Genomic DNA, 24825 nt, shown 5'->3' with positions numbered 1-24825 from the left:
CACCTGATCAATAGACCGCCTTTTTTTTCGCCCTCTCCGGGTGACATCCGTGCTGAGTGGCTACCAAACTGCATCGCCCGCTTTTTCCTGCTGCTCGCCTCAACCAACCCGACTTTCCGCGCTGCCAGTCTCAGCAGCATCTTTTCTCCCAGACCTGACTCAAGTCTCGGGTCCGTCTTCAGGTGCACCGGTAGCTGTGCAAGGAACGAAACCACGGACAAGGAAAGGAAGGGATGCCGCGTCTCCTTGCCGCGCGAGGAAATGACTCTATCGTCCCGGCCAAGGTTCCGCATCGGTATCCGGTCAAGTTCAAGCTGAAGCTGTAAGATAGGAAAATCGTATCTGATGCGGCACGAAATATTAAAAAGGTCTCTCACCTCGCCAATAATCGCTTGCCATCCGCCTACTTTGAAGCATGTCCGGAAACGACCGTATCCCCCGAGCAGTTCATCCGACCCCAGTCCATTCAGAAGAACGCGGGCAGGAGACACGTATGCGACAGGTTTTGAGTCAGGCATGCTGCGAACCTGGCCGATTCCTCGTGCTGCAAAATATAGCGCGACGGCCAAGCTCTGCACGATGATTCAACGCGAGCTTGTAAGGGATGAGACATACCAACGGTACTTACCAGGTCCATCACCGTTCTGCTCGGAAACATAAGCGCTTCGACGATCGGTCGAGCCTCTTGCGATTCCTGTTTCCGTCAGTATCCTTCAAGTCATTATGATGCAACGGACTGACTTCAAAAGGAACGTTGATCTCGACCTGAGTGCAAACACAGACAGTCTAATAGTGTCGAAGCCAGCAGAAGATCCACATACGAAATTCCAGACACGACCAGGACACAGCCGCCGCAGCTCCTCGAGCTCAAGAAGACCTGTCAGCCTATCCGGCACACCATACGTGACATTGACTGTCGAGTAATCGATCCGCTCGCGCAGCTTTTTCTCTCTCTTGGGAAGCCCGCCAATGTTACCTTCAACCTTCACACAGATCTTACGTGGGTTCTCAAAGGCAACATTCAGCAAGTCGATAGGTTCTGAGGGGTCGACATGCCTAGAAGGACAGTTCATGAGATCAGAGTCAAGGCGGGGATATCAGGATTTGTCATGCACCTGTGAGCAAGAAATGCTAGCATGGTCGAATCGATGCCTCCACTGAAGAGTACTGCTACTCTTGCTTGGCCAACGGACGTCCTGTCACACTAAGTCAGTTGGCATATCACAAAAGGATTAAAGAGGGTGCACTGACGCCACTCTTGGGACGTTCTGGACGCGTAATCTGACACTAAGGTCGAGGTGAGATAGCAATTCATCGACGGCTGATGTCAGATGTTCGGGAATTCGTGCCAGATCCTCGACTTTGGGCGGATCCTCAGGTATCATCACATTGATTCTATCGAGACGTGCCTATATGCATAACCTTTTAGCACATAGATATGTCATATGAAGACGTTTCGAACCATACGTATTTTGATGGTGCTTTCGGGTCATATCTTGGGACCTCTTGCAGGCATTCTTCGAACGAAGCCTCTACCTGAGGAGTGACTCACATCAGAGAGCTCTACAAGCATGTTAAAAATCTCTCCTACACTGTCTACAAATCTTAAACGTGCGATATCAAGCACATAGATGCAATGTGTCGACAACTCTTCCAGCGTATAGCCGGAGTGAGAGCCTATTGAGACGGAGCACAACAGAAAATACGGGTTCTCAGCCATCGGTCTGTGAATCAGCAGAGAGCGTCGCCCGAGCGGATCGCGAGCGAAGAACAGGCGGCGAGCCGAGTGCTGCAGGCCATTACTATTAACTATCGTCATCTTCAACGTTAAGAATATCTCACTTGATAATATACCACGGCATAGCTGGCTCGAAGACATAAATTAGAACTGTGCCTTCACGAGAAGCGCGGCAGTACTTACGGGCCCTCAATACTGCCTAAGCAGTCTCGGATGCCTTCTGCAGTTTCCTGCTTCTGAAGCAGTGAAAACAATTTTGCGCCATCGTTCTCCTCCGACGCGACCTGAGAGACATTCATTCATTCGAAAACCTATAGAACGGGACTCTCGTACTCACATCTATGCCCCCGAATATCTGTCAAGAATAATGCATGTGTTATTTGATATCTCCCCGCCAAATTCCACAGCAGCAATTGATGCTCACCTCACCATTCCAACATAGAATATTTCCGCTAGTATCTCTATGCGGCTGTGCAATGTACGCATCCCCACGCAGCCGAAGCTCAGACGCAAAGAACGTCAACGAGCACTTCCGCACCAATATCCGAACGGTATCCTGGGCATCCGGACCTACAATCATTCTTCATATGTGAGAGCACTGCAGTTCGGTGTGTCCCTGGCAGTGCGAACCTCGGGCAGTGTTCGCAGCTTGCAGCTGCCGGAAGAGGTCCGCGAGCCAGTCGTCTCTCACCGCTCCAGACTGGAGGGAGAACAGAATCCCACACATGAAAGTCTTCCACAAAGTTTGCCAAATTAGGCATCGGCGTCCCTCCGCAACACTCTCGATCACATCCGTTTCTCACATCTCACCAAGCCGGAGAACGACTCGGAGCTACAAGAATCGTATACGTGCACGCTGACCGCAAAATTGCACGATGAGGATACATCTTTGTTCATTGTGTTCTATAATGCAACAGACATATGTGCTCTTCCCACATATCAGGACCAGGCACACAGTACCAAGGCCATCCAAAAATACACAACTTCTACACGGCTACTAGAACATCTTGCTTTCTTTAACTACCTCCCCTTCCTTGTATGCAGTACGCATGTGGATACTCATGCAGAGTACGTACTCGCAGCGACGTTACCGCCACGGCCGGTCCAGTTAATATCTATAGAAGGAAATGTAATGTGAGGAGCAAGCGCTAGGATGACTCAGTCGCTGATTACGTACGGATGTCCTCGCCAGCCTTGAGATGCGCACTCTCCTTGCCCGGCATAACTCGGAAAGTGTGCGCGCCGAAGTAGTCACGCTATCACAAGAAAACGCACGCATCAGCAATTTATGTGCGGGTAGATGTGGCTACAAATCGTACCTGTGCTTGCAGAATGTTTGCTGGGACGACTTCGCTTCTATAGCCATCGAAGAAGGCAAGTGCGGTGCTGAACGCAGGTGTTGGAATACCCCAGAGGACGGCCTGCGCGATGATGCGCCTCCAACCCGGCTGTGCCTTGTGCACCGCCTTGTTGAAGAATTCGTCGAACAGGAGCGACTCTAGGTCCTGTTTCTTCTGGTATGCCGAGTTAATGTCACCAAGGAAGACACTCTTGATGATGCAACCGCCTCGCCACATGCGCGCGATACCAGCATAGTTCAGGTTCCAGTTCATCTAGGCACCGGCATGATTGAGTCGACACATCAACAACCCGTTTGGCGCACAAACCTCCTTCGCGGTCTCCCTCATGAGCATGAAACCCTGAGCATACGATATAATCTTCGAGGCATACAATGCCTGCTCAAGATCGTCGATGAACTGCTTCTTATCGCCCTTGAACTCCTCCTTCTGAGGACCGCTAATGACTTTGCTCGCACGGACACGCTCCTCTTTGATGGACGACAGGCAACGCGCGAAGACAGCCTCACCAATGAGCGTAACTGCAAACAAGGCTGTCAATATACGTGACCACCAAGCAGACACCATAACATACCAGGCATGCCCGCGTCAAGCGCAGCGATGGCCGTCCACTTGCCCGTTCCCTTTTGGCCTGCCTTGTCAAGAATCTTGCTCACCATGGGCTCACCGTCGTCATCCTTGAATTTCAGGATGTTCGCGGTAATGTCGATCAGGAACGAGTCGAGGACACCCTTATTCCACGTGAGGAAAATGTCCGCAATCTCGTCCTCCTTTAGGTCGAGGCCACGGTGCAGAATGTCGTAAGCCTCAGCGATCAGCTGCATATCACCGTACTCGATACCTGAGAAGCGAGTGTTAGACACTTGGCACTGACTCTGTTAAGGCGAGAGGCAACCGACCGTTGTGGACCATCTTGACGTAGTGACCCGAACCAGTCTCGCCGACCCAGTCGCAGCAGGGCTCGCCGTTGACCTGTGCAGCGGCTGCCTGGAAGATAGGTTTGATGAATGGCCATGCGGCGGGCGAACCGCCCGGCATGAGTGAAGGACCATATCGAGCACCCTCCTCACCACCGGAAACGCCGGAGCCAACGAACAAGAAGCCCTTCGCCTCGAGCTCCTTGCAGCGGCGGATACTGTCAGGATAGTGAGAGTTACCACCATCAATGACGATGTCACCGGGCTCGAGGTGGGGGATGAGCTGCTCAATGAACGAATCGACGGCAGGACCGGCTTTCACGAGGAGAATAATCTTGCGGGGCTTCTTAAGCTTGGCGCACAGCTCCTCAATAGAGTGGGCGCCTTGCACTTTCGTCCCTGATAATGCAAGATAGACGCATGAGCTACTTGTGTGCCCATATCTTGGGGACATCACCAACCCTTTGCTTCGTTCGCGAGAAAATGATCTACTTTGCTCGTTGTACGGTTGAACGCAACAACGGTGAAGCCCTTGTCATTCATGTTAAGGATCAAGTTTTGGCCCTGTCGCAGAACCGTCTGCTCAGACTAATTCGGTTCTCATGGGGCAGAGCTGCATACCATGACGGCCAGACCAATGAGGCCGATGTCACCGCTGCTGGTGGTGAGTATATGCGCGAATCATGGAAGACGGGGCACCTACACGGGTTGAGACATGTGTGAGAGGATAGCGGCGAGGCGACGGGCGGAGGACGTCGTGGTAGGAGACGAAGAAGCTGGAGAGCGGTAGGTGATGTCGATGAGATATAACTCGGCATGCATCTGACGTCTTTGTCACGCCGGTCCGACGGGCCCACGCCTGTGATCGTGAGACGATTCGCCAGAAATTAACTCCCCAATCCCTTGCAATTGCTCGCCTATTCTCACCGTGGACGCCAGCATCGGCCGAGTGCTCCCACGGACACCTGCGATAGCGCCACGCTGACACGACTGCATGAGAGCACGCAGTACGCTGACTGTGCGAGCGTTGTACGCGGCAAGAGGGTTTCGGCGAGCAGTGGAACCACAGGCAATGCGTCACTGGACGTGACCATTCTGTGACGCGACGCGGACGTCGGTGCACGTGATCGTGAGCGCTCGTGTCAGACAACCGAAGTCAATCACCTCGAAGACTCTACCTGCGTTCGGTGCGCGGGCGACGGACATCGCTTGCGCGCGCACTGACGACGGCGAAGAATGTCTGAAGCATCGCCTGCCAAGAAGACACGTCGCTGCAGGGGTCAGTGATCAAGACGATCTCGGCCATTGCCGATGCAGGGGAAGAGCGCGTCGGGTTGATGGCACTGACTCAGGTCTCGAGGGCTTATTCAGTGCCAGCTGCTGCCTCTGCACGGTCTTGTACTGTCTCTACCATCGAGCATGTTGGCCTCATTACGACTTTCTACCCAACGCGCTCCCAGCGGCGCTCTGAAACGATGCTCCCCTCCTCTTTCCGCCACTAGTCATGCACAACTGCATCAAGCGCGGTATAGCTCCACTGCTTCTGCGTCTGATATTGAGGTACGCCTCTCCGCATGCTAACCGTGTTCAGTATTCCCGACGCGAACAACAGGTCTCTCGCGCCCTCGTAGAAGTTACCGGCGACCCAAAGTCGCGCCCTGATCCGGCGACCCTGTCGTTCGGCAAGGTTTTCGTAAGAAGCACCCGTCATGCATAGTCTACTGTCATCTTGACTGGCCACGGCTGGTTCTGGATAGACCGACCACATGCTCACTGTGCCATGGACGGCTGTCACTGGTTGGGGTGCCCCTCAAATCCATCCTTGTGCGTCTTACATCCTGCAACGATCGTGGTCTTCTTACTCACCCAAAGCTGCCCATGTAACTCAGACCGCCCCATCTCCCTCGAGCCCAGCGCAACAGTCTTTCACTACGCACTATGTCTCTTCGAGGGTCTCAAGGCCTACCGAGATAGCAAGGGACGAGTCACTCTCTTCCGCCCGGACATGAACATGAAGCGCATGAACACTAGCGCGCAACGTATCGCCCTCCCGGTGCGTGCGTAATTTTCCTAGCATGCCAATCTTCTTCTGAGAAGTAGTCAAGCTCATTGTGATACTGTGACTCCGACAGACCTTCAATGGCGAGGCCGTGATCGAGCTCATCAAGCGGCTCGTCCGGTTAGACAAGGACTGGATACCAGATAGACCTGGATACAGCCTGTACATTCGGCCGACATTAAGTGAGCTGATCTGCTTGAGTAACGTCTAAATATACTGACAGCCCGGAAGTCGGCTCGCAGCCGGCGATCGGAATCGCTCCTCCCAGCGAGGCGATACTCTTCGTCATCTGCAGTCCTGTCGGTCCATATTATCCGAATGGCTTCAAGCCCGTAGCGCTCTACGGAACGACGGAGTACACACGTGCTTCTCCTGGAGGTATGGAATTTGTAAACCTTCCGCGCGTAATAATGGAGATCTCACAGTGCCTAAGGTATTGGTGCATACAAGCTCGGAGCGAATTATGCGCCGGCCTTGTTTGCACAGAAGGAGGCAGCGAAGAAGGGCTACGTTCAGAACCTCTGGCTACACGGACCCGAGCACTACATCACAGAAGTGCGTCCTGCACTCGAAAGCTAGCTATCTGTACTCACCCTGCAGTCTAGGTTGGCACCATGAACGCGTTTGCGGTGTTCAAGCGCGCCGACGGAGGTGCGCAATTCCGTGTTTCACCAGGCTCTCATCCAGCTCATGCACGGTCGCTTGCATTCGTCAGTCGTTGAGCTCGCAACACCTCCTCTCGATGGCATGATCCTCCCGGGCGTCACGCGGGACTCCGTGCTCAATCTCGCGCTGGACCACATCTCAGGCAAGGCGAAGATCCCCGGGCTCCCACACAAGCTCTCCGTCTCCGAGCGCCCGATCACCATGGAGGAAGTCAAGGAAGCCGCGCAAAAGGGCCACCTCGTAGAGTTCTTCGGCACAGGTAGGTGTTTCGGTGAATCCTCACTTGTGGTCTCGCTGACGGTTCGCAGGCACGGCGGCGGTGATCAGCCCGGTGGAGAGGATCGGGTACGTTGGAGAGGACATCCACATCCCGACAGGCTCGGATGGCATGGGCCCGGTGTCGCGTCCGATCTGGCAGCGGTTGGTCGATATCCAGACGGGCAAGGTTGAGCATCCCTGGAGCGTTGTGGTGATTGATGCTTAGGAAGCGGCAGTGAGCTGGAGGTGTGGTCAGTGTGGTCAACTGCGATATTTAGCACATTTTATAGCATCGGATTATATACTTCGTCACAAATTGCCCGCGTTGAATAGAGTATCGCCGAATGACATCATCGCCCATTGAGCGTCGAAAGTGGCAAGCTGCTCGCAAGCACCGACCTTCTTGAGCCAACATGGTCCTGCGGTCAACCTCGCTCCGCTCCCACTTCAAGCTCACTCAGAGCCCTCTCCTGCGAGCATATACCGGACGCACTAATACAAATCGACGCTACGCCGTCGTCGGCACGACCACCTTCGTCGGCGAGCCACCCTCCCCGCCGACGCCCCCGTCCTCCGGCGCGTCCACTGCGACACCCTCTGCAGACCTCCCCGCCGGTTTCGATGCACACGTCCTCTCCGAGCTGCGTCAACGCGCTAGCGCAGGTAGCCTGGTGTCACTACCGCGTCTGATCGAGCAGTACGTCGACCGCAGCGGGCATGTGCTGAAGAGCTCGTTGCCGTACGAGTCGCGTCCCGGGGAGGACAGGCGGGTCACGTTTGATGTGGCGGACACGGAGGGGACGGACGTGCAGGATTCGGTCGCGATGATTGTGCATGCGGTGCAGCAGGGCGAGGAGCACAAGGTTACGTATTGCTCAGGCTTTGCACTCGCAGCACCCGGTATGCCCGACGGGCAGTCCGTCTTTGTGACATGTGCGCACACGCTAGAGCAGGTGAGTATTCTAATGAGAATCGTCTGCGCTCATGGTCTCTGAATTTTTCTGCAGATCCGCCACAGCCCCCTCCTCCACGCCCCGTCCTCCTCTCCCACCCTCGCGTACTCAGGTTCCTTCGTGATCACCGGCCCATCCTCTTCCCCAACCTTCACGCCCGTGTCGTCCATCCTCTCCTCCGTGCAGCGCTCCGACATGCTCCTGCTCTCCACCGATTCTGCTACAGCGCCGCTGCGCACGCTCCCTGTCTCACTGTACCCCGCGCACGCAGGCACCCCCGTGCGCGCGCACTTTGTCCGCGACACGCTCCCCGCACAGGACGAGGAGGGCTGGCGACCGTGGATCGGAGGGACGTGGAGCAAGTGGGTACGTGGGTCGATTGTTGGCTACCGGGACCTTGCTGGGCGGGAGGCGAAGGTATGTGCTGTACTGCTATCGGGCCAGTGCTTCTGCTGACTTCATTTCCTCCAAGCCGGGGACGTACGATGCACTGTCCCATTTACTCTTCGACCCGCCGCCATTACCGGGCTCCAGCGGCGGGCCGATCATAGACGAAGAGAGCGGGGCTGTCATCGGCGTGATGCTAGGCACGCAGATGCAGAACCGACTGGAAGGTGTACGCGGATGGGGCGTGCCGTCCGAGATAATATTTGAGGTATGTCGCTCGCTTGATACACGCATATACCCAGTAAAGGGGAGGGTTGTGAACCAGATGTTCAGCTTGCCGGGACTCAAACTCAAGAATAGCTCGTAAAATAGGGGGGTTGTTGCCTAGACTAGTCATTGTAATATAGTGTAGTCACATCGTATACGAGCACGGACATAATTGTTCTGGCAAGGTTAATATAATGATACAATGAGCCGTCCTACAGATACAACTGGACGCTTCAATTCGCTAGGTGCGGACGTTGCGAAATATTGCATTAGATGGAGAATTCAGTAAGTCAGGCCTGTGCCATCATTTCAGAGCATGCATTGAGATCTACGTTTGCCCTGAAGAATGGGAATACTCACCTGCATCGTTATGACGCCTTCCGAGCCACCGTGCTTATTTGGCGACAGGGACACACCAAACCTTGTGGTACTTCCAACCAGGGACACGGCAGTCCGCACAAAAGTATGCTTCCTTGCATACTGAGCACTGCGTATTGATCCCGTCCTTCCCGCAGTAGCGGCAGAAGTTGTCCTGCCCCGCCGCGATCTTAGCCAGCCGCTCCACCACCATGTCAATCAGCATGTCTCCGCGCGTCCGGTACGCAGGCGGTGCCAGCGAGAGCCTTAGCTTGCTCGACAGCACAACTTCCCCGTATTCATCCGCGAACTTGTGTAGCACCCTGTTGTGATAATCGAACCCGCGCTCCAGCGCGAAAGGCTCATGGCCCGAGCCGCGCCCACCGATCTGGGGGAGCGCAAGGTCGAGAAAGACGCGCGTGTCCCTGGTCAGGTACGTCGACTGCGGAACACCGATGGCGAGGTACACCCAGGGAATGGGGCCATCGAACCCGGAGAGGTGCTGCTCCATGCCGATACTGGCGAGGCCGAGCTCGGGGCGCGGCTCATAGACAGCCATGACGCACGCCGTGTGCGGGAGCACCTCGACCTCGGCGATCAATACTTCATCGGGCGCGCAGGTCATCTCGTACCCTGTAGCCGTGCGCGCGCGGAGGCGAGCAGTGGGCGGGAGGCGTTCAAAGACCCTCTGTGCGACGTAGGTGAGGAGATAGCCCGCGTCGAAGTCTTTGCAGCGCCAGTATGCGGTTTCGAGCAGCTCGCGCCGCTGCTTGCCCCGCGGGCTGCCGGGGAGGACGCATTGTTCGGGATGCGCGAAGTTGTTTAGGGTGACAGGCGTGCTGAGTTGGGGATTCTTGCGCAGGATGTATGCGACACGGCGCTGGTTTTCGAAGAGGATGTGCCACTCGGGAGGGAGGATGTGGTCGGGGAGAGTCTCGAGCGGCCTGTTGCCATTGTTGACTTCTACGAGCTGGGTGTCTGTGAACCTGTCTTCGGTGCGCGCATGGCAGTCAAGAATAATGGCGGCGAGGTCGTGCAGGTCGACCACGAAATCGTCAGGGATTGTCAGGGCTGTCATGAGAATGATGGAAGCTCGAAGAAAGCCACTCTATAGGGGCCCTGGAAGGCTGGAACAAGCAGCTGATCGATAGGAGACAATATGTGATTAGGAAATGAACCGCCGGCCTGCGACGAGCATGGAAAGGGGATTGGCATTACAAGTACTGCCCATCAGGATAGAAAGGGCGAAGATGGGGCAGCAAGAGATGGCGGGGGCAGCTGGGGGCAGCCACAGACGCGACTGATGCGATTCTCTCCTCACCGACCTCGCCGTGACCGCGAAGGCGCGCTCTTCCCACCTCACGTTCCTTTGCATGGCTTCGCCAGCATCACAAGACGTTCGACGGCCCGCGAGGTGGTCAAGATGCATTCAGGCTGAATTGCGACTCCTTGAGTGTGACGACAAGTCCAGCCGCACTATTCTCTCGCCGTCACCTTCGAACGTCATCTGACCGGCATCGAAGAATGCTCAGCAGTGTTCTCGCAGCATGCACGAAAATAAGAGCTCAGCAATTCATCCATCTGACAACAATCGACCCATCGGTACCTTCATAAAGACTCACAGTGCTGCATACCAGTGCAGGGGACCCCGCATTGAGGACCATGCTGTCCACTCTGTTCCGCGCCGGTTACCTCGCTTGGGCAGCTGCTGCTGTCCTGGCTCACGATAATGGACTCGCTCTCACGCCGCAGATGGGTTGGGACACCTGGAATTACTATGGCTGCGACATCAGCGAGGACACCATCCTAAGCGCCGCGCAGGCGTTTGTCAAGTATGATTTGCCAAAGTATGGCTACGAATGTACGCAGGATGTGCATTGCTGTAGCATTCATTCGCTTATTGACCGCAATTTCTCCAGACGTGGTCATGGATGATTGTGAGTTGGCTCTCTAAGCGAAGTTAGGCTGACTGTTGACTCAATGATGCAGGTTGGCAGGCGGCAGAAAGGAATGCTACCACAGGCGCGCCAGTAGCTGATCCCGCCAAGTTCCCTTCTGGAATGAAAGCGCTAGCCGACCAGATACACTCACTTGGCCTGAAGGTAAGCTTATCTTCGTTGTAAAAGGCAACGCATGGATGTTTATAGTGCTTGTAGTTCGGTGTCTACAGCAGTGCCGGAAAGTAAGAGTGCTCAGAAGGCGCACAAAGCTCGTAGAAGTTTCAACGTTCAACGTCTTCTTAATTTATATAGGTACACTTGCGGCGGACATTTCGGGTCTTTGGGCTATGAAGAGATCGATGCAAAGGCGTACGCGGAATGGGGTGCGGATTACCTCAGTACGTGTCGCAGAACAATCAATGTGCGAAGGCCGAGTTTGAACACCATCATTCTTTACTCTCAGAGTACGACAATTGCTATAACGAAGGCCAAGCGGGAGTCCCCCTCCTCTCGTACAACCGCTATGCGAACATGTCATTCGCACTCAACGCTACTGGGCGTCCGATCCTGTACTCCATGTGCAACTGGGGCGAGGATGGGCCATGGAACTTTGCTCCAGTGCGCGCGTTCTAGTCAGGAGGTGGGACCCAAAGTACTGATGGATTTTTTCAACGTCAGACCATTGCCAACAGCTGGAGAATCTCAGGGGATATCTATGATGTATGCGCTTATTCCAGCATAATTGAACCAGTCGTGCTTACTCCTGTATTGGGTTTATAGAACTACGATCGCTTCGACGAGCGCTGTCCGTGTCTGTCGATGATCGACTGCAAGCTTGCCGGATACCGTAGGTTGCGTTCACTTACTCTTTGACCACGGACGGTTGACCGTGCATACAAGATTGCGCAATGACGCGCATAATCGATTTTGCTGCGCCAGTCGGCCAGAAGGCCGGAGTGAATCATTGGAACGACCTTGACATGCTCGAGGTTGGGAACGGCGGGATGACATATGACGAATACGGTATGTTGTGGCAATAATGGTAGCCTTGTTATATGCGATTATCTCGTCTTATTCAGTGACACATTTCTCCATGTGGGCTGTGCTCAAGAGCCCACTCATTCTTGGGAATGATGTCACCAACATGGTGCACTGTCTCTGGCATCGTCTTGTGCATCGTGGCTGATTCGCGAGATAGACCAATGAAACGCTGGAGATCATCACAAACGACGCGATCATCGCCGTCAACCAAGATGCGAATGGCTCGCCTGCCGAGCGCATGTGGAAGATCCCCATCGCATCCGGCGGCGACCTCTCGCTCTGGTCTGGAAGCCTCGTCAACGAGTGAGTATCACCTCCCAATCTTGTAGATCTTCTTCAGTACTGAAACGGCGACCTGCAGCACATATGTGATCGCCCTGCTGAATACCTCCCCAGAGACGCAGACGGCTAACGTCAGCTTCACCGACGTCTTTATCGACGAGGGCCCTTCATATCAGAATGGAACTTACGCGATCTATGACCTCTGGCAGAAGGACAGCTCCGGCGTGTGGGGCAAGGACGTCGGAACATACACGACGATGATCCCGGATGTGGTAATTGGGATGCATCAGGTGCGCGTGTGGAAGGCGGCACCGGTCTCGATGGGTAGCAGTAGGAGGAGGCGAGATGTGGGGGAGTTGTGAGGCGGTGTGTGATGCTTGGGTGATGGATCGGACTGAAATGGACTTGTGGGTGTTGCCATTGGGACGGACGGTGTTGTTATTTGGCTAGGCCATGTTATCAAATCGGGGGTGTCATATTTGAGCGGACAGCTGGTACTGTACAGAGAAAATCACCTCTCCCATTGCGCTACCACCAGCACAGATGCGTCTAGCGCGTATAACGTTAGACAATGCCGCTATCACACGACAGCACCTCGCTTCTCTCGTCCTTGTACACTGACGCCGGTGCCTCAGGCTCCCGCAACATCTGCGCAGCAGCTTAGTGAGTGCCATCCTTGCCTTGCTTGCTGCCGACTCACTATGCACACCACGACAGGTCCCTCTGTCCACGTCGGATCGTGCTCGCCGAGAACGATCGACTTCACTGTGGCGAACCCGAGTCTCGCATAGAACCCGGTTGTATACTCATTCGTGAGCAGCCAGGTGCCTCGCGAGTATTTGTCCGCCTGTCCAGACCTTTTATGAGTTTCGATGTCTATTCGATGACACTGCTATCTCTACCAGCATGGTGACGTGCTCGACCAAAGCCGACGCATATCCCCGTCCTTGTTTCTCCGGGTGCGTGGAAAGACCATTGATCTCGAAGAGCTCATTTGCTCGTTTCCCGATCGCCTCCTCGACCGCAGGCTCGAACTTCTCGCGGAACTCCTGGTGTCGCTGCAAATTACGAGACCGCACCAGTGTCAGCATGGGTTTCAATGCTTAACAGGCTACCCACGGCTAGCTGCTGCTTGGTATACGTGATTCTGAGTAGACGTAAGAATCGCTGGATCACCTGCTGTACCGCGTCGTTCACGAGTCTCCGGCGGCGCGGGACTAGGTCGCGCGCGTGCGAACTGGTGCACAGGTTCTCTCAGTTCTCGCTTCAAGGGACGTACTAATCAGGGTCCAGGATACTCGCTATATGATATTGCTGTCTCCACCGCCAACAGTCATGACTTCGTGCCTTCGCACGCCGTCTCCGGTGGTCAGGTACAATCCGACCTTGCTCCTGTACTTCCGTGCACGATTCAGGCCCGCGTCCTTGGAGAGTCAAGCAGCAAACTAAAGTCAACGAACTTCTGTTTCCATCCTGATGGAAAGTTACACACAGGGGTGTCCTCCAGATAGTGAGCCAGCGGATCATCCTTTGTGGCCAGCATCGATGCATGGACTGCATACGGTATCTCCCCTGTAGCCGATCACACTCAGAAAAATGGGACCTATGCAACGGGAACCTGTGGACGGACGAACTTACTGTACTCGAGTGGCTTGCATTTGGGACCGTGCAAGAGAGCCTTTCCTTCGTGATCCATCCAAGTTGAATCTGAGGTTTGAAAAGCGCAAAGTTCACCCTCCCACGTCCGCCTATTAATTGGGCCCTTCTGATGGGCCATATCGCTAGCCTCGTCTACGCGGCAGCATATGCCGGAACAGGACGTTATCAGTGACTGCGGCCCTTCTGACTCGTAATACTACAGGTGCTAGTACGGCGGTCCGGGGCTGCCATCACACGCGCGGCGATTGTCGCCTATCTCAATTACCAGTCGCTACGCGATCTCATGCTGGCGACCCTTGATGACAAACCATATAACGGCACCGATCTGCACAGGAACGTTTTAAGTATGCCATAGAGAGGTTACAGGCGTTGATCTGACCACATCGAAGGATGATATTTCAGCTAAATCATGCCATCGTATAGCAGCCGCAGCTCACTTCTCATCCTTGTGTACGGTGACGCAGGTGTCCGAGGTTCCCGCAGTATCTGCAGGATTCACATGTGAGTATTTTCATCTACAGTGAATTTATTGCAGCAGTGTTGCTCAAGAACGTATTATGCACAATATGACAGGGCCCTCTGTCCATGTCGGGTCATGCTCTCCCAGGGCGAACGACTCGTGTTGGACCGTGGAAAGGAGCTTTGCCTTCGGGCTTCATTGTGCTTGAAAGGGCAGCGTGATCTTCACCCTGAGGCTCCATGCTCTCATGTCAGCTTGAGGTTTTTATGAGTTTCGTCTAGCGTTTAACGATGCCGCAGTCTGTCGTGACCGAGCAAAATCAATCATTGCTGGCTCTGGCTCTCTACCTGCTCTGACTCATCGGAATAGGCGTACTAGGACAGCGACGCCTAGTTGATACTGCTGATTAAGCGTATTCGTGACCAATTCATGAGCACGTTCATCAAGAATGCGGAAAACAAGCTCAGGATGGTCTTCATATGGATATATGATGAGTCGCACCTCGCCAGAGTGCATGGATTGAGCCATAGCAATAACAGGACCACCTGTTATTAAACCGTCGTGCCGAGCGCAGGTCGGAGATTCTTATTGAAAGGGTTGGGATGATCGCTCCGTCCGCTCTTCAAGTCGCTGAGTGGTTTTAGCTCTGAGCAGCCCGTAACAGCGAATAATTTTCATCGCAGGAGTAGCCTACGTCATTTCGCACGAAATATCTGGTTCCATTCGAGATACAATCTGATCACGTTTATTGAGGAGATAGATAATGGTATTACAGCGCATCATCTCACGTCTAGTCCTTATAGACTGACGGAGGCGTCTGAGGCTCCCTTAGCATCTGCAAGGTACACGTGTGAGCATTATTGGCATTGTCAAGGCAGTACTTCAGCTAGACTCACTATGCACATTACGACCGGCACTTCTGTCCAGGTCGGGTCATCTTCTCCGACAGCGAAGGACTTGATGGTAGTGAAACCGAATTGAGCATAGAAACCAGTTGTTCTCTTATTGGTGTACAACCAAACACCTCGGCACTGTTCGTCTGCCTGTCCAGTGGTAAGACAGCATTGCCAACGAAGGTGAGTATGGTCTCTTACTAGCGAAGTGACTAGTTTCACCAAAGCGGATGCATATCCTCGCCTTTGTTTCCCAGGGCGAGTGGACAGACCGCTAACATAGAAGAGTTCTTTTGCTCTGGAGCCAATAGCCTCCTCCGTGGCAACGGTGACCTTCTGATCCACCTTTTGTCTTCGCTATGTCGTGTTCAGGCGAGTTAGCATGTCCATGGGTACGGAAACTGCATGATGACGCACCATTATCTGTTGCCTCGTGAGCATGGGTTTCCTGAGCAGCCGGAGGAAGTGGTCAATGGTCTTCCGGACGAAGCTGTTCATGACTCTCCGAAAGCGTGGCAGCAGATCGGGTGCTGACGTGCTAATGTGCAGAGCCCCCGTTTGATTCTGCTCCACTATATCGGAGTTGAACACGTACTACATGATGACAGAGTCTCCCCCGTCAACCGCCCAAGCTTCGTGCCTGCGCACGGCATCTGTGAACATCAGGTAGAGAGCAGTTCTTGTTCTTAGGTCTCTATTATTAGACCGACGACTATCCTAAGTTCCGATGAGTGATCAACGTTAGAGCCCTCTCCCGCTTCGCAATCATCAGAGGAGCCGTACCGGTGTGTCGTCCATATAATGTTTCAGAGGATCGTTGTCATTAGCCATTAGTGTCACATAGACCGCGCGAGGAACTTCCTCTGTGGCTGATTGTTCAAAGAGTCGTCAAGTAGTCGATATGAAATCAACGTACTGTATTTTAGTGGCTTGCACGTTGGACCGTTTGGCAAAGCGTTCCCTGACTCCATTGGAACCGAGCGAGCGATGTCAAGTTCAGTATACCGCACTCCTCTGCTAGTACTTATAGGCCATCCGTAGTCCTCTGAGATCGAAAACCCGTCTGCGGATGCTGCGGTGCAAACCAGCGAAAGCAGGCGCCATGCTAGCACTTGCGCATTTCCGCGTAGGATGTAGATTTGGCGGCGTCATAAATCCGCATGCGAGACTTGAATGCTGTCATGGTTCTATAAACGGGGTGAACCGAGCACATTCCTTCGCAGCATCATCTTATCAGGACAGAGAAAGGCGACGCAGTCAATGAGCCAATAATTTAGGCATAAGATGCCATGTTTGGTAGACATGACGCTGTTAAGATGACTAGCAAAGACAGTCTACAGCGCTCATTCAGACTGCGGCTCAGTTTGCATAAGGCTCATGTGCGACGTCGTCTGAACATGTGTTCCGTCACGTATCTGTGCGTGATTATATCCGCTTCAGTACAGTATTGCGACTCTGCTGGATTGCGGCTACCCCACAGACGACCTGAAGCGAAGTCGGCAGCTGCCCCGATGTACGTTGGATTGATCGAATGTGTAGTAATTGACGCCGGCGAACGCCTCGAGCATATCCCACGGGTGACGGCAGCCTGCATGGGAACCGAACAGAGCTTTCTCATCGTCAGAAAGATAATGGTACCGTGCCGAGCGATGAGACAGTTGTCGCGGTCGAGAAAACACGCTTGAGCTAGACGTCGCCTCAGCATCATTGCAGGGAGGAGTCAAAAATCGATGGACTGGTGGGCGGGCGGGAGGCACGTGAGTGAGTGCGATCGCAGGCTCCGGGAAGTTTGACGCCAGTCCCAAGTTGGTTCATACAGCACTCCATCCTCCTCGGCCGCATTCACATTTCAACATCAATTCTTCCCGTCGTTCACCCCTAGACTCTTCACGAAACTGTGCGTGGAGAATGCTTTTTGATCCTGAGACCTCAAGCGATCTCAAAACCTGGCTAGTGAAGAACCTTGAACCAATGTATGTTTACCTTCTTCCTTCCTCCCACTTCTTACCCATTGACGCGTTGTACAGATGCGACGCGGAACCTGGTGCTCTCGCAGAATATATACTTGCTCTGCTCAAGCACAACGCGCCTGAATCAGAGCTCCGAAAGGAACTGTCGGGCCAGCTGGAGGAATTCCTTGAAAAAGGTGCGTCGTCGTCGATGCTGATTCATACCTCTCATCTACTCACTGTCGCGACAGAGAATACTCCCTTCCTTGACACATTGTTCACCGCATTACGGACGAAGTCTTACATGCCTTATTCTGCTGCATCGCCGACAGGATATCCTTCGTCCAACGGCGAGGACAATGGTATTCCCATCCCGCTTGACGCTCTGCTTACTTCTTCAATCTCTACATCGCCGAGCCGGGGTCTTAAACGCAGCCTTGACCATGAAGACCACGACTCTCACGCGCCTGCAAAGGGACCCCGCACAAATGATGGCCACTTCTCGCGATATGGACGGAACGACCGTCGGTCATCATGGGGTGATCGTGGTGATCGAGGTGCCCGAATGGGCGGCGCAGGACGTGGCGATTACATGGATGGTGGTATGGGTAGGGGACCGAGTGGTACGCAGCCCGCCATTGGCTCAATGTACCTTTAGCGTTGACCTTTCTTTTCCAGGTCATGGCAGGGGGATCTGCAGGGATTATTACAGTACGCGTGGTGGTATAAGTTGATCCTATTGCACTGCTGATTGCTTTTCGCACTACATAGACCACGGATACTGCGCGCGAGGAGCGTTCTGCAAGTACAGTCACGGCGACGACGCGGTTGTTCCTTCGCAATTATTCCCCATGGCTGGTCCCATGGGTGTTGGGCCGCTGCCCTTCGTCCCGATGCTCCCAGGAGCAATGCCATTTGGCATATCTGGCGGCTCAAATGCAGCGTACGATCCTCGCGAGCGCATGGATATGCGACCAGTGCAAGGAGCTGGGCTGGACGTGGGCGACCGGCCAATCAATGCTCGCGCGCCTATGGTCCCACGAGAGCGCGGTGCCGGCAGTCCTACAGCACCAAATCTTGGAGAGCTCCCTGCGATGCAAGACCTGACCGGTGATATGGGAGGGGCCTCCGGCGGCGACATGAATGGAAGCAGCGGGATGATGGCCATGCAGGGCATAGAGATGACGGGCGCGCCCGCTTTACCTAATGGACATGGTCGAGGTGGATACCGGGGAGGAAGGGGTGGTGGCGGTCGTGGCGTGTTCGGCGGAGAGGTGCAGAACTTCCGACCGGACAGACACACTGACAAGACGCTTGTGGTGGAGAAGATTCCACAAGATAAGCTGAGCCTGGGCGCGGTGAACGAATGGTTCAAGCGCTTCGGTAATGTCACGAACGTCGCCGTCGACGCGGCGAATGGGAAGGCGCTGGTCAGCTTCTCAAGCCATGCCGAGGCGCATACTGCATGGAGATCGAAGGACGCAGTCTTTGACAATCGGTTCGTCAAGGTGTACTGGCATAAGCCAATGGAAGGCCACGGACAGTTAGGTGCGCGTATGCTAGCGGCATCCGCACCCTTGATGGCGAACATTGCCGCCCGAGAGACTGCCCCTACCACTATTTCACCAGAGTCATCTACCACCCAGCCTGCACCTTCCACACCTACACCCATTCGCAAGTCCTCGACACCATCTGCAGCCGCGGCATTAGCTGCGAAACAACGACTGCTCGAGCAGCAGATCGCCGAGCAGAAGTCGCTCATGGCGAAGCTCGGCACTGCATCTTCGCAGGAGAAGAAAGAGATCATGGCACGATTGCGGAAGTTGGGTGAGGAGATGAAGCCCTTGGCAACGCCTTCACCGGCCACACCGCCCGCTAGTGCAGCAACGGCGAAGTCAAGAGGTATTACTCCCAGCGCGGACGAGAAGGAACGGCTTGAGCGAGAGCGACTCGACAAGGAGCTGGAACTGCACCATGCAGTGAGTGCTGCTGAGGGGGAAATGGAGGAAAACACGGAGGAGCTGAAGGCAACCTTGGCCAAGCTCAAAGCAGAGGTGTGTGACTGTATTTCCTCCTGAGTTGGCATCCAATTGACGATGCCTTCATAGGCTGCGAGCCTCGGCATTACCGACGTCTCGGATGGAGCATATAGTAGCGGCACCACGTATCGGCCATATAGAGCTCGCGGGAGAGGTCGGGGTATGCGTGGGGGCTACCGAGGTTTCATGCGTGGCGGTCCTCCACGAGGAAGCATGAAGCTTGATCTTCGACCGAAGACGCTGCTGGTCAAGAATGTCGGCGCCGGTGCTGAGCAAGCTGTACGGGAGTGGTACGAGGTAGACCATCAAGGTTCTTGTTTGCGGCGATCTCAAGCTGACAATATATCTGTGACAGACGATGGGCCAGGTTGAATCAGTGGATACGACAGATGATGGAGATGTGCTCGTTGCCTTCAGGTCTAGAGCTGCTGCAGAACAGGTACGCTGTGTGGCTTCACTCCCATGCATCGAAATCTGCTTGAGCTATATCGACACAGGGCTTAGCAAAAGGCACGAACATTCCGTCAATTGGTCAGGTCCGGATTTCATGGCACAATAATCAGCAGACGGGCGCTGCAGCACAAAAAACATCGTTACAGCTTCCAGAGGGATCGTCGCCAGTGGAGGACAGAATGGTCACCGAAGACCGCCCTCCGTCTCCGGCAGAAACGGACGAGGCTCAATATCAGGAGGAATCCGCTCCTGCATGGGCCGGTGACGATGCGGATGGATTTAGAATGCTTTGATTGCGAGTCATTTGGACATCTTGCTGTCCCTCATTTCTGTACAATGCTTTTGCGACTCCACAAATTCATGATCACGGAAGATAGTGCTCCTGACGGACACTACAAAGATGCTACTGATGTGGCCTACTTTATTCTCACTTCGTGGCCCATCACACTGCACACATGAAGGCGTTTGTTACCATTGCAAATGCTCTGCAAATGTGTTCTGAATCTAGAGTGTGACCTATGCAACACTATGCCCTAATCAGGGAGATCCACATCCCAAAGAGGCAATTAATTACAATTTAGTGTCATTAATAACATAAACGCAAATGCCTACATGTGTGCAGTGATTGTAAAATCAGGCATGATATATGTTGGCATCAAGTCGGCAGGTGAGCAGGGATGAGGAAATGCCAAGGTGATGGCACGATTTTGCCTGACAGGTACTTTGAAACCAACCCGAGCAAGGGATGTGGACTGTGACCACTACGCGTCGTGATCGAGAACGCGTGAAACGCGTGGACTGCGAGTGGCTAGTTGCCAGTTTCGATCCTCGTTCAAGGAGGCTGTATTCCCAGCTCCTCTACAGCACCGGAAAATCTGTGCATCATGGCAAAGAAACGAAAATTGCAAGAATCGACGCCCGAGCCAGAGGAGCCTGAGGAACAATACCAAGTCGGTATGTGTGGCCTCGTTTAACATGACATAACATGTTACAGACCCTTGGAGTCATCAGAGGTCATCACGCGCGCGCGAGTGAACAAGGGCAAGGGTTGGGTAACTCTATCTGTTTGACGGCCCATCTTGGTTGATAACGAACGTTTCCAGGAATACTTCGTCAAGGTCAGTAGGATCAGTGCTGCTGCACAGCCTCACAGGTGATCTCGTCCGATCGCTGTAACTATCATAGTGGGCAAATTATGATTCAGACAGCAACACGTGAGTGCTTGACTGCTGACCAGTCTATATACTCTTTGAGCAAGCATACCAGGTGGGAACCTCAAAAAAATCTGCTCGGATGTGAACGTCTCTTGGACAGCTTCTGGGAAAACGTGGGCCGCGACAACGGAGACTATCCTATAGGCCATACTGTTCGTGCCACTCCCTCCTGGATCAGTATGTGTTACTGCCCGTCTTTCCTCACCTCCATTCCGACTACTGCGTGTTTCAGAGATAGAAAAGCAATACTTTGCTAAACGTTTGGGCTCAGAGGCCCTGCGAAGTGAGTCAAAGAGCAGTGACGAGACTCGACAGCCTGAAAGTAACGATGTGCAAAAATCATCAACGGTATGGACGTCTGGCTCCCCTTTCTCGACATGACCCTCAACACTTCTTCATATGATTCGCAGAAGAGACAAGGTCAAAGCAAACGAGCCTCCAATGCTGAATCCTCCACGTCTCATACGCCGAAAACTTCTAAGAAGAAAAAGTCGGTGAAACTGGGCAAACGTCGTGCGATACAAGAAGTATAAGAAATGACATTCTCCTTGTTTCGCTTCTCCTTGACATGTCATAAACACTCAGGATGAATCTGACAACTCTGACACTGTGACGCCTTTGAAAATTCGAAGACACAGGAAGAAGCGTGCTGTATCTGTAAATGGAGAGGAGGTGAGCTGCTGCCGCAACGCCCGATGACCGTTTGCAGTCTGAACAGGTAGTGACAGTCTGAGAGCTCAACCGGGATGCCTCTACGTAAAATGCGCAAGGTAGCCCTTACATCTGGAAAGGGATCGTCCGATAAGCTGGATACTGGCCAGGTATTGTGCTTTGTTCGTCTGCCGTAATCAATGCTCACGACGGTATCCTGCAAGAACAAGGGAAAAGGAAAGGCTATCGCGGTTCCGGATTCCTCATCAAGCGATGAAGGAGAGAAGAGTTCCGGGTGCCATTCATTGTTCTCGGCACCATCCTCTCCAGATGTACTGTTGAAAGATTTGGCTCCTGCCATTCCGGCGCATCAGCCCCCGAATCCAGAGGCTGCGCCTCAGAAACAGCCGTCGGCTTCGAGCAGCACCCTGTCGAAGCCTCCGGAACGATCGAACGTCCAAGAACCGTCCATCAAGACCAAAGAAAGCGGCGCTGTCATGGGCATGCCGACCAAACAACGTGTCGCACAGGCAGCCACAGTCTTTGTGGCAGTATCGGAGCCATCGACTTCTTCACCCTTTAAAAGCAAATTCCCCAGTTTTTCTAAGAAGACTACCGATACAAACAACATTGTGACTGCTTCTGCTCAAGAGAAGCAGTCGCCAACCAGGCCTGCTGCTGCTCGACAGTCCTCGAACAGGACGTCGACTGAGTCACCAATGGAAATCACAACTGATTCTGCCAATTTCGTTCAATCTCCGGTCTCCATTTCGGACCGCTTGCCTTCAGTGGAACCTCCACCTGCAGAGTCAACTCGTGTGAAAGAGACTCAGTCAAGGTAAATAGGCTGTGCTTACGCCAATTGCTACTGAGAGGATGGTTTTCAACATACTTAATATGTAGGCCCGAGCCTCTACCACTACCACGTCGCCACAATATGCCCGAACAGCCATCTGCAGGGCCATCGAATGAGGTTGATCGGTTCTTATCAAATATCATGCCCGATGTGTAAGTGGTTGATCCGTCGTCCGTGGGTTGTAAAGCTAAGGAGGTTGACATTACAGTCTTGCGGCGCCTATGGTGTAAGTCGTTCATCCTACAGAAGACAGCGTCCTGAGATCTCTTGCAGGGAATCTGACAGAGAAGGTGCATTAGGAAGACCTTCCCAAAAGGCTTCGTTGTTCAAGAAGCTGCCGTCTCTCCCAAAGTCAGTGCTAATGTATTGTACCGTAAACGGTCTGCTGATGCGGTTGTATATGCATGTAGGATTCCCAAGAAGTGGAGATGGTCAGGCGAACTGCACGTCAATCTGGACTCAAGTAGAACGAAACGTCTATGCAACGTCGAATTATCGGATGCTAGCGAGCCTCAGCCCAGCGGGCTACGCTTCAGTCTTTGCCTCAATGACGTCGATTCTCTGACGATGAAAAAACTTCATGCCATCTCGGATCTTTCTATGATTCTGCGGGCTTGCGGCATGATCCAGCAATATGCGAAACTAGGGCCTCAAACCCCGGAGGATGTGGGTTCGATCACGATACTCGCCACGCACATGAGGCGAAAGCGGATAGTAAGTGCTGGTCTAGTTAATCAGGCGACGTCAGCAACTTAGACCCGTGCGCGATGACAGTTCACGTACGCTCATCTCGACTTGGATGGACAGAAAGCAGCGTTGTTGTTGATGTTTCCGCCTTCAAACAAAGCGCTGTCTATGCTCTTCAAAGTTCCAAATGATTATGTAGACAACACCCAGCTCATGGTAGTTCTAGTTCCTTGGGAACTGCCGCGTCACCAATACGAGAAGGCTTCTTGGTTCAAACCGCGGGTCGCTCCCTCAAACGAAGGGTCATCGCAGGCAAAGCTGATCAAACAGCTACGTGGGGCCGGTCGCAGGTTCGGCGGCAATCGTCAACTTTACCGAGCGCTCTATGTCCTCAAGTTTCCTCGGAGTGTTATTGATTACATGTCTTGGCCAAAACGTCCTTACTGCGTCTGGCATACTCCAGGAGATGGTACTATGGCTGAGCCTGGCGCGCAAACAGCAATGCTGCGTGCTGTTCTGGAGGCTTACACAGCTGAAGATGTCGGATACAAGAAGGATGTCCGAGCGATCTTCATCCATGTCGGAGCCCTTGCGTCATTTAACGCGTTCCCCGCGCTGGCTGAACGACGGTCCAAGCGGCCGGACATTCAATTCTACACGTATGGGACGCACGAGAGTATATCACCAGAACGGTGGGGCATCCGTGAGATTTACCTATTCGGTAAGTGCGCAGGTTTCCTATGAGCACCAGGCTCATTCTACACAGGAGGTGTCGTAACGTTCACTCCATCTGCCGTCCTGGAAGACATATTCGGATGTTACGATTTGATGAGAAAGATCAATGAGCATCCTTTGTGGCACTGTTACATTCTACCCTCCGTTGTTACAATGCTCGCGAAGTTCACCTGTCAAGGGCAAAATCCTGTAACCTTGCTTGATAAGTGCGTACTTCGATACGCGGCATCGCCGAGGGTACTGACAGAGGTGTGACAGAGGGGAGTTCCTGCTGGATGGTCTTCTGAAACTCATCGAGAATGGGACGATCTCGCTTCTTCAGGCGCCTGCAACAGGGTTGGACTTTTCTCATGGTCAAATTCCAACGGAGGAGTGGCTTTCGTGGCAGATGAGCTTGCTGAGCATGAAAGCTCGCGATCTGCTCGAGGAATGCATCAGAGTTGCTTCCACGCAATACACCAATGTCCGAGAGCACGAACTCCAGGAGGCTATCCAGAAAGAGATTGCTCGGGACATGTGGTCAATGCAATTGCAGCCGATCATCATGGACAAATACAGGCGTCTGGTTGTGGTGAAAAGCAGAACCGATCGGTATTTCCACGAGGACAGGGAGGGTGTAAGTGATCATCATATCTGTTCGTGGCACCGATCAGGCTCACAGCAGTGCAGATCGAATGTGTCTTGCTCAAAGGTTTCGACTTCAAGGATGATTACTACCCGAAGCAGACGGATGCTGCAGCATGAGCCCTCCAGCGATAGCTCGGCACCGTTTGGCCAAGTCGTTTTTCGAGTTGGATTTATCGATTGGCATGGCAACCTACTAACCTTTGTCTGTTCTGTACCGCTAGTGTCACGATGTGTTCGTAGCAGCTTATGAGAATGTAGTGGATGTGATTTCAATCGCTGGCGGGTAACGTGTTTGCTCGGGTAGTCAGGCCAAAACGCGAGGTGGCCACCGGACTGAAGTGTGCTTGTGATTTAGCAGCGGCGGGTTATCACGTGGGCC

At 53.5% G+C, this 24825-nt stretch overlaps 10 protein-coding genes across 10 annotated transcripts in view; 5 read left to right on the top strand and 5 right to left on the bottom strand.

Moving 5' to 3' along the window:
• LAESUDRAFT_699630 (uncharacterized protein) overlaps positions 1 to 2469 on the bottom strand; it is a 2611-nt gene extending 142 nt beyond the window's left edge. Inside the window, exons 1-14 of the mRNA XM_040906388.1 lie at positions 2369 to 2469; positions 2163 to 2308; positions 2076 to 2093; positions 1922 to 2022; positions 1843 to 1864; positions 1592 to 1789; positions 1468 to 1536; positions 1252 to 1409; positions 1116 to 1196; positions 822 to 1056; positions 742 to 765; positions 629 to 694; positions 378 to 572; positions 1 to 320 (exon numbers count right to left, since the gene is read on the bottom strand). Coding sequence (XP_040764530.1) covers positions 1 to 320; positions 378 to 572; positions 629 to 694; positions 742 to 765; positions 822 to 1056; positions 1116 to 1196; positions 1252 to 1409; positions 1468 to 1536; positions 1592 to 1789; positions 1843 to 1864; positions 1922 to 2022; positions 2076 to 2093; positions 2163 to 2308; positions 2369 to 2465 — 1730 coding nt within the window. The 5' untranslated portion in view covers positions 2466 to 2469. The remainder of the gene's footprint in view (positions 321 to 377; positions 573 to 628; positions 695 to 741; positions 766 to 821; positions 1057 to 1115; positions 1197 to 1251; positions 1410 to 1467; positions 1537 to 1591; positions 1790 to 1842; positions 1865 to 1921; positions 2023 to 2075; positions 2094 to 2162; positions 2309 to 2368) is intronic.
• Positions 2470 to 2797: 328 nt separating this feature from the next.
• LAESUDRAFT_736678 (6-phosphogluconate dehydrogenase) lies at positions 2798 to 4730 on the bottom strand (the record flags this gene model as incomplete). Its single annotated transcript, XM_040910708.1, has 9 exons — positions 2798 to 2853; positions 2916 to 2994; positions 3058 to 3351; positions 3406 to 3617; positions 3671 to 3937; positions 3996 to 4412; positions 4475 to 4577; positions 4635 to 4668; positions 4717 to 4730. 9 exons carry the CDS (start codon positions 4728 to 4730, stop codon positions 2798 to 2800), a joined length of 1476 nt encoding a protein of 491 aa, XP_040764529.1.
• Positions 4731 to 5206: 476 nt separating this feature from the next.
• LAESUDRAFT_725551 (branched-chain amino acid aminotransferase II) lies at positions 5207 to 7242 on the top strand. Its single transcript, XM_040908841.1, has 10 exons — positions 5207 to 5573; positions 5626 to 5706; positions 5771 to 5837; positions 5903 to 6066; positions 6146 to 6254; positions 6304 to 6450; positions 6506 to 6627; positions 6678 to 6723; positions 6788 to 6997; positions 7047 to 7242. The coding sequence occupies exons 1-10, from the start codon at positions 5433 to 5435 to the stop codon at positions 7220 to 7222; spliced, it is 1263 nt and encodes a 420-aa protein (XP_040764528.1). The 5' UTR covers positions 5207 to 5432; the 3' UTR covers positions 7223 to 7242.
• Positions 7243 to 7381: 139 nt separating this feature from the next.
• LAESUDRAFT_725549 (uncharacterized protein) lies at positions 7382 to 9169 on the top strand. The gene is made up of 5 exons (XM_040908840.1): positions 7382 to 7949; positions 8004 to 8366; positions 8422 to 8604; positions 8662 to 8901; positions 8966 to 9169. The coding sequence occupies exons 1-4, from the start codon at positions 7410 to 7412 to the stop codon at positions 8701 to 8703; spliced, it is 1128 nt and encodes a 375-aa protein (XP_040764527.1). The 5' UTR covers positions 7382 to 7409; the 3' UTR covers positions 8704 to 8901; positions 8966 to 9169.
• Positions 8834 to 10330, bottom strand: LAESUDRAFT_137183 (uncharacterized protein). The gene is made up of 2 exons (XM_040901309.1): positions 8964 to 10330; positions 8834 to 8899 (listed from the first exon to the last, which is right to left on the bottom strand). Exon 1 carries the CDS (start codon positions 10036 to 10038, stop codon positions 8998 to 9000), a length of 1041 nt encoding a protein of 346 aa, XP_040764526.1. The 5' UTR covers positions 10039 to 10330; the 3' UTR covers positions 8834 to 8899; positions 8964 to 8997.
• Positions 10331 to 10622: 292 nt separating this feature from the next.
• LAESUDRAFT_758967 (glycoside hydrolase family 27 protein) lies at positions 10623 to 12585 on the top strand (the record flags this gene model as incomplete). The annotated part of the gene is made up of 12 exons (XM_040912524.1): positions 10623 to 10821; positions 10880 to 10897; positions 10950 to 11062; positions 11117 to 11142; positions 11213 to 11298; positions 11364 to 11518; positions 11579 to 11620; positions 11681 to 11747; positions 11801 to 11923; positions 11980 to 12047; positions 12099 to 12244; positions 12303 to 12585. 12 exons carry the CDS (start codon positions 10623 to 10625, stop codon positions 12583 to 12585), a joined length of 1326 nt encoding a protein of 441 aa, XP_040764525.1.
• Positions 12586 to 12686: 101 nt separating this feature from the next.
• LAESUDRAFT_137217 (uncharacterized protein) lies at positions 12687 to 14234 on the bottom strand. Its single transcript, XM_040901310.1, has 7 exons — positions 13862 to 14234; positions 13716 to 13795; positions 13526 to 13647; positions 13343 to 13460; positions 13126 to 13281; positions 12924 to 13070; positions 12687 to 12871 (listed from the first exon to the last, which is right to left on the bottom strand). Exons 1-7 carry the CDS (start codon positions 13998 to 14000, stop codon positions 12788 to 12790), a joined length of 846 nt encoding a protein of 281 aa, XP_040764524.1. The 5' UTR covers positions 14001 to 14234; the 3' UTR covers positions 12687 to 12787.
• A 704-nt stretch (positions 14235 to 14938) lies between these two features.
• LAESUDRAFT_137040 (uncharacterized protein) lies at positions 14939 to 16365 on the bottom strand. The gene is made up of 7 exons (XM_040901308.1): positions 16152 to 16365; positions 16019 to 16098; positions 15831 to 15952; positions 15653 to 15773; positions 15437 to 15592; positions 15239 to 15385; positions 14939 to 15177 (listed from the first exon to the last, which is right to left on the bottom strand). Exons 1-7 carry the CDS (start codon positions 16204 to 16206, stop codon positions 15133 to 15135), a joined length of 726 nt encoding a protein of 241 aa, XP_040764523.1. The 5' UTR covers positions 16207 to 16365; the 3' UTR covers positions 14939 to 15132.
• A 686-nt stretch (positions 16366 to 17051) lies between these two features.
• Positions 17052 to 20262, top strand: LAESUDRAFT_725544 (uncharacterized protein). Its single transcript, XM_040908839.1, has 8 exons — positions 17052 to 17208; positions 17263 to 17381; positions 17436 to 17807; positions 17863 to 17895; positions 17956 to 19238; positions 19293 to 19520; positions 19579 to 19662; positions 19721 to 20262. Exons 1-8 carry the CDS (start codon positions 17144 to 17146, stop codon positions 19967 to 19969), a joined length of 2433 nt encoding a protein of 810 aa, XP_040764522.1. The 5' UTR covers positions 17052 to 17143; the 3' UTR covers positions 19970 to 20262.
• Positions 20263 to 20539: 277 nt separating this feature from the next.
• LAESUDRAFT_678758 (uncharacterized protein) lies at positions 20540 to 24727 on the top strand. Its single transcript, XM_040905691.1, has 18 exons — positions 20540 to 20630; positions 20688 to 20728; positions 20780 to 20794; positions 20862 to 20890; positions 20943 to 21067; positions 21123 to 21238; positions 21301 to 21417; positions 21476 to 21562; positions 21619 to 21711; positions 21766 to 22379; positions 22445 to 22549; positions 22606 to 22623; positions 22671 to 22748; positions 22808 to 23111; positions 23172 to 23805; positions 23851 to 24025; positions 24078 to 24435; positions 24489 to 24727. Exons 1-18 carry the CDS (start codon positions 20561 to 20563, stop codon positions 24561 to 24563), a joined length of 3054 nt encoding a protein of 1017 aa, XP_040764521.1. The 5' UTR covers positions 20540 to 20560; the 3' UTR covers positions 24564 to 24727.
• The last annotated feature ends 98 nt before the right edge of the window (positions 24728 to 24825 follow it).

This window comes from Laetiporus sulphureus, assembly GCF_001632365.1.
Source record: "Laetiporus sulphureus 93-53 unplaced genomic scaffold LAESUscaffold_18, whole genome shotgun sequence".
Classification (NCBI taxonomy): domain Eukaryota; kingdom Fungi; phylum Basidiomycota; class Agaricomycetes; order Polyporales; family Laetiporaceae; genus Laetiporus; species Laetiporus sulphureus.
This window is presented reverse-complemented; position numbering and strand designations above follow the sequence as displayed.

What these genes read in the sequence shown, in the direction of transcription:
- LAESUDRAFT_725551 (XM_040908841.1), top strand. Translation starts at nt 5,433, where the DNA reads ATGTTGGCCTCATTACGACTTTCTACCCAACGCGCTCCCAGCGGCGCT. An exon ending in CTTCTGCGTCTGATATTGAG is followed by an intron (nt 5,574 to 5,625) that starts GTACGCCTCTCC and finishes CGCGAACAACAG; the next exon opens with GTCTCTCGCGCCCTCGTAGA. An exon ending in CCGAGCACTACATCACAGAA is followed by an intron (nt 6,628 to 6,677) that starts GTGCGTCCTGCA and finishes CCTGCAGTCTAG; the next exon opens with GTTGGCACCATGAACGCGTT.
- LAESUDRAFT_725549 (XM_040908840.1), top strand. Translation starts at nt 7,410, where the DNA reads ATGGTCCTGCGGTCAACCTCGCTCCGCTCCCACTTCAAGCTCACTCAG. An exon ending in TTGCTGGGCGGGAGGCGAAG is followed by an intron (nt 8,367 to 8,421) that starts GTATGTGCTGTA and finishes ATTTCCTCCAAG; the next exon opens with CCGGGGACGTACGATGCACT. An exon ending in CGTCCGAGATAATATTTGAG is followed by an intron (nt 8,605 to 8,661) that starts GTATGTCGCTCG and finishes GTTGTGAACCAG; the next exon opens with ATGTTCAGCTTGCCGGGACT.
- LAESUDRAFT_137183 (XM_040901309.1), bottom strand. Translation starts at nt 10,038, where the DNA reads ATGACAGCCCTGACAATCCCTGACGATTTCGTGGTCGACCTGCACGAC.
- LAESUDRAFT_137217 (XM_040901310.1), bottom strand. Translation starts at nt 14,000, where the DNA reads ATGGCCCATCAGAAGGGCCCAATTAATAGGCGGACGTGGGAGGGTGAA. An exon ending in ACTATCTGGAGGACACCCCT is followed by an intron (nt 13,648 to 13,715) that starts GTGTGTAACTTT and finishes TGACTCTCCAAG; the next exon opens with GACGCGGGCCTGAATCGTGC. An exon ending in GGAGACAGCAATATCATATA is followed by an intron (nt 13,461 to 13,525) that starts GCGAGTATCCTG and finishes CCTGTGCACCAG; the next exon opens with TTCGCACGCGCGCGACCTAG.
- LAESUDRAFT_137040 (XM_040901308.1), bottom strand. Translation starts at nt 16,206, where the DNA reads ATGGAGTCAGGGAACGCTTTGCCAAACGGTCCAACGTGCAAGCCACTA. An exon ending in GTGCAAGCCACTAAAATACA is followed by an intron (nt 16,099 to 16,151) that starts GTACGTTGATTT and finishes AATCAGCCACAG; the next exon opens with AGGAAGTTCCTCGCGCGGTC. An exon ending in TGCCGGTCGTAATGTGCATA is followed by an intron (nt 15,178 to 15,238) that starts GTGAGTCTAGCT and finishes TGTACCTTGCAG; the next exon opens with ATGCTAAGGGAGCCTCAGAC.
- LAESUDRAFT_725544 (XM_040908839.1), top strand. Translation starts at nt 17,144, where the DNA reads ATGCTTTTTGATCCTGAGACCTCAAGCGATCTCAAAACCTGGCTAGTG. An exon ending in GATCTGCAGGGATTATTACA is followed by an intron (nt 17,896 to 17,955) that starts GTACGCGTGGTG and finishes CGCACTACATAG; the next exon opens with ACCACGGATACTGCGCGCGA. An exon ending in CTGTACGGGAGTGGTACGAG is followed by an intron (nt 19,521 to 19,578) that starts GTAGACCATCAA and finishes TATCTGTGACAG; the next exon opens with ACGATGGGCCAGGTTGAATC.
- LAESUDRAFT_678758 (XM_040905691.1), top strand. Translation starts at nt 20,561, where the DNA reads ATGGCAAAGAAACGAAAATTGCAAGAATCGACGCCCGAGCCAGAGGAG. An exon ending in TGCCACTCCCTCCTGGATCA is followed by an intron (nt 21,068 to 21,122) that starts GTATGTGTTACT and finishes TGCGTGTTTCAG; the next exon opens with AGATAGAAAAGCAATACTTT. An exon ending in ACATGAGGCGAAAGCGGATA is followed by an intron (nt 23,112 to 23,171) that starts GTAAGTGCTGGT and finishes GCGCGATGACAG; the next exon opens with TTCACGTACGCTCATCTCGA.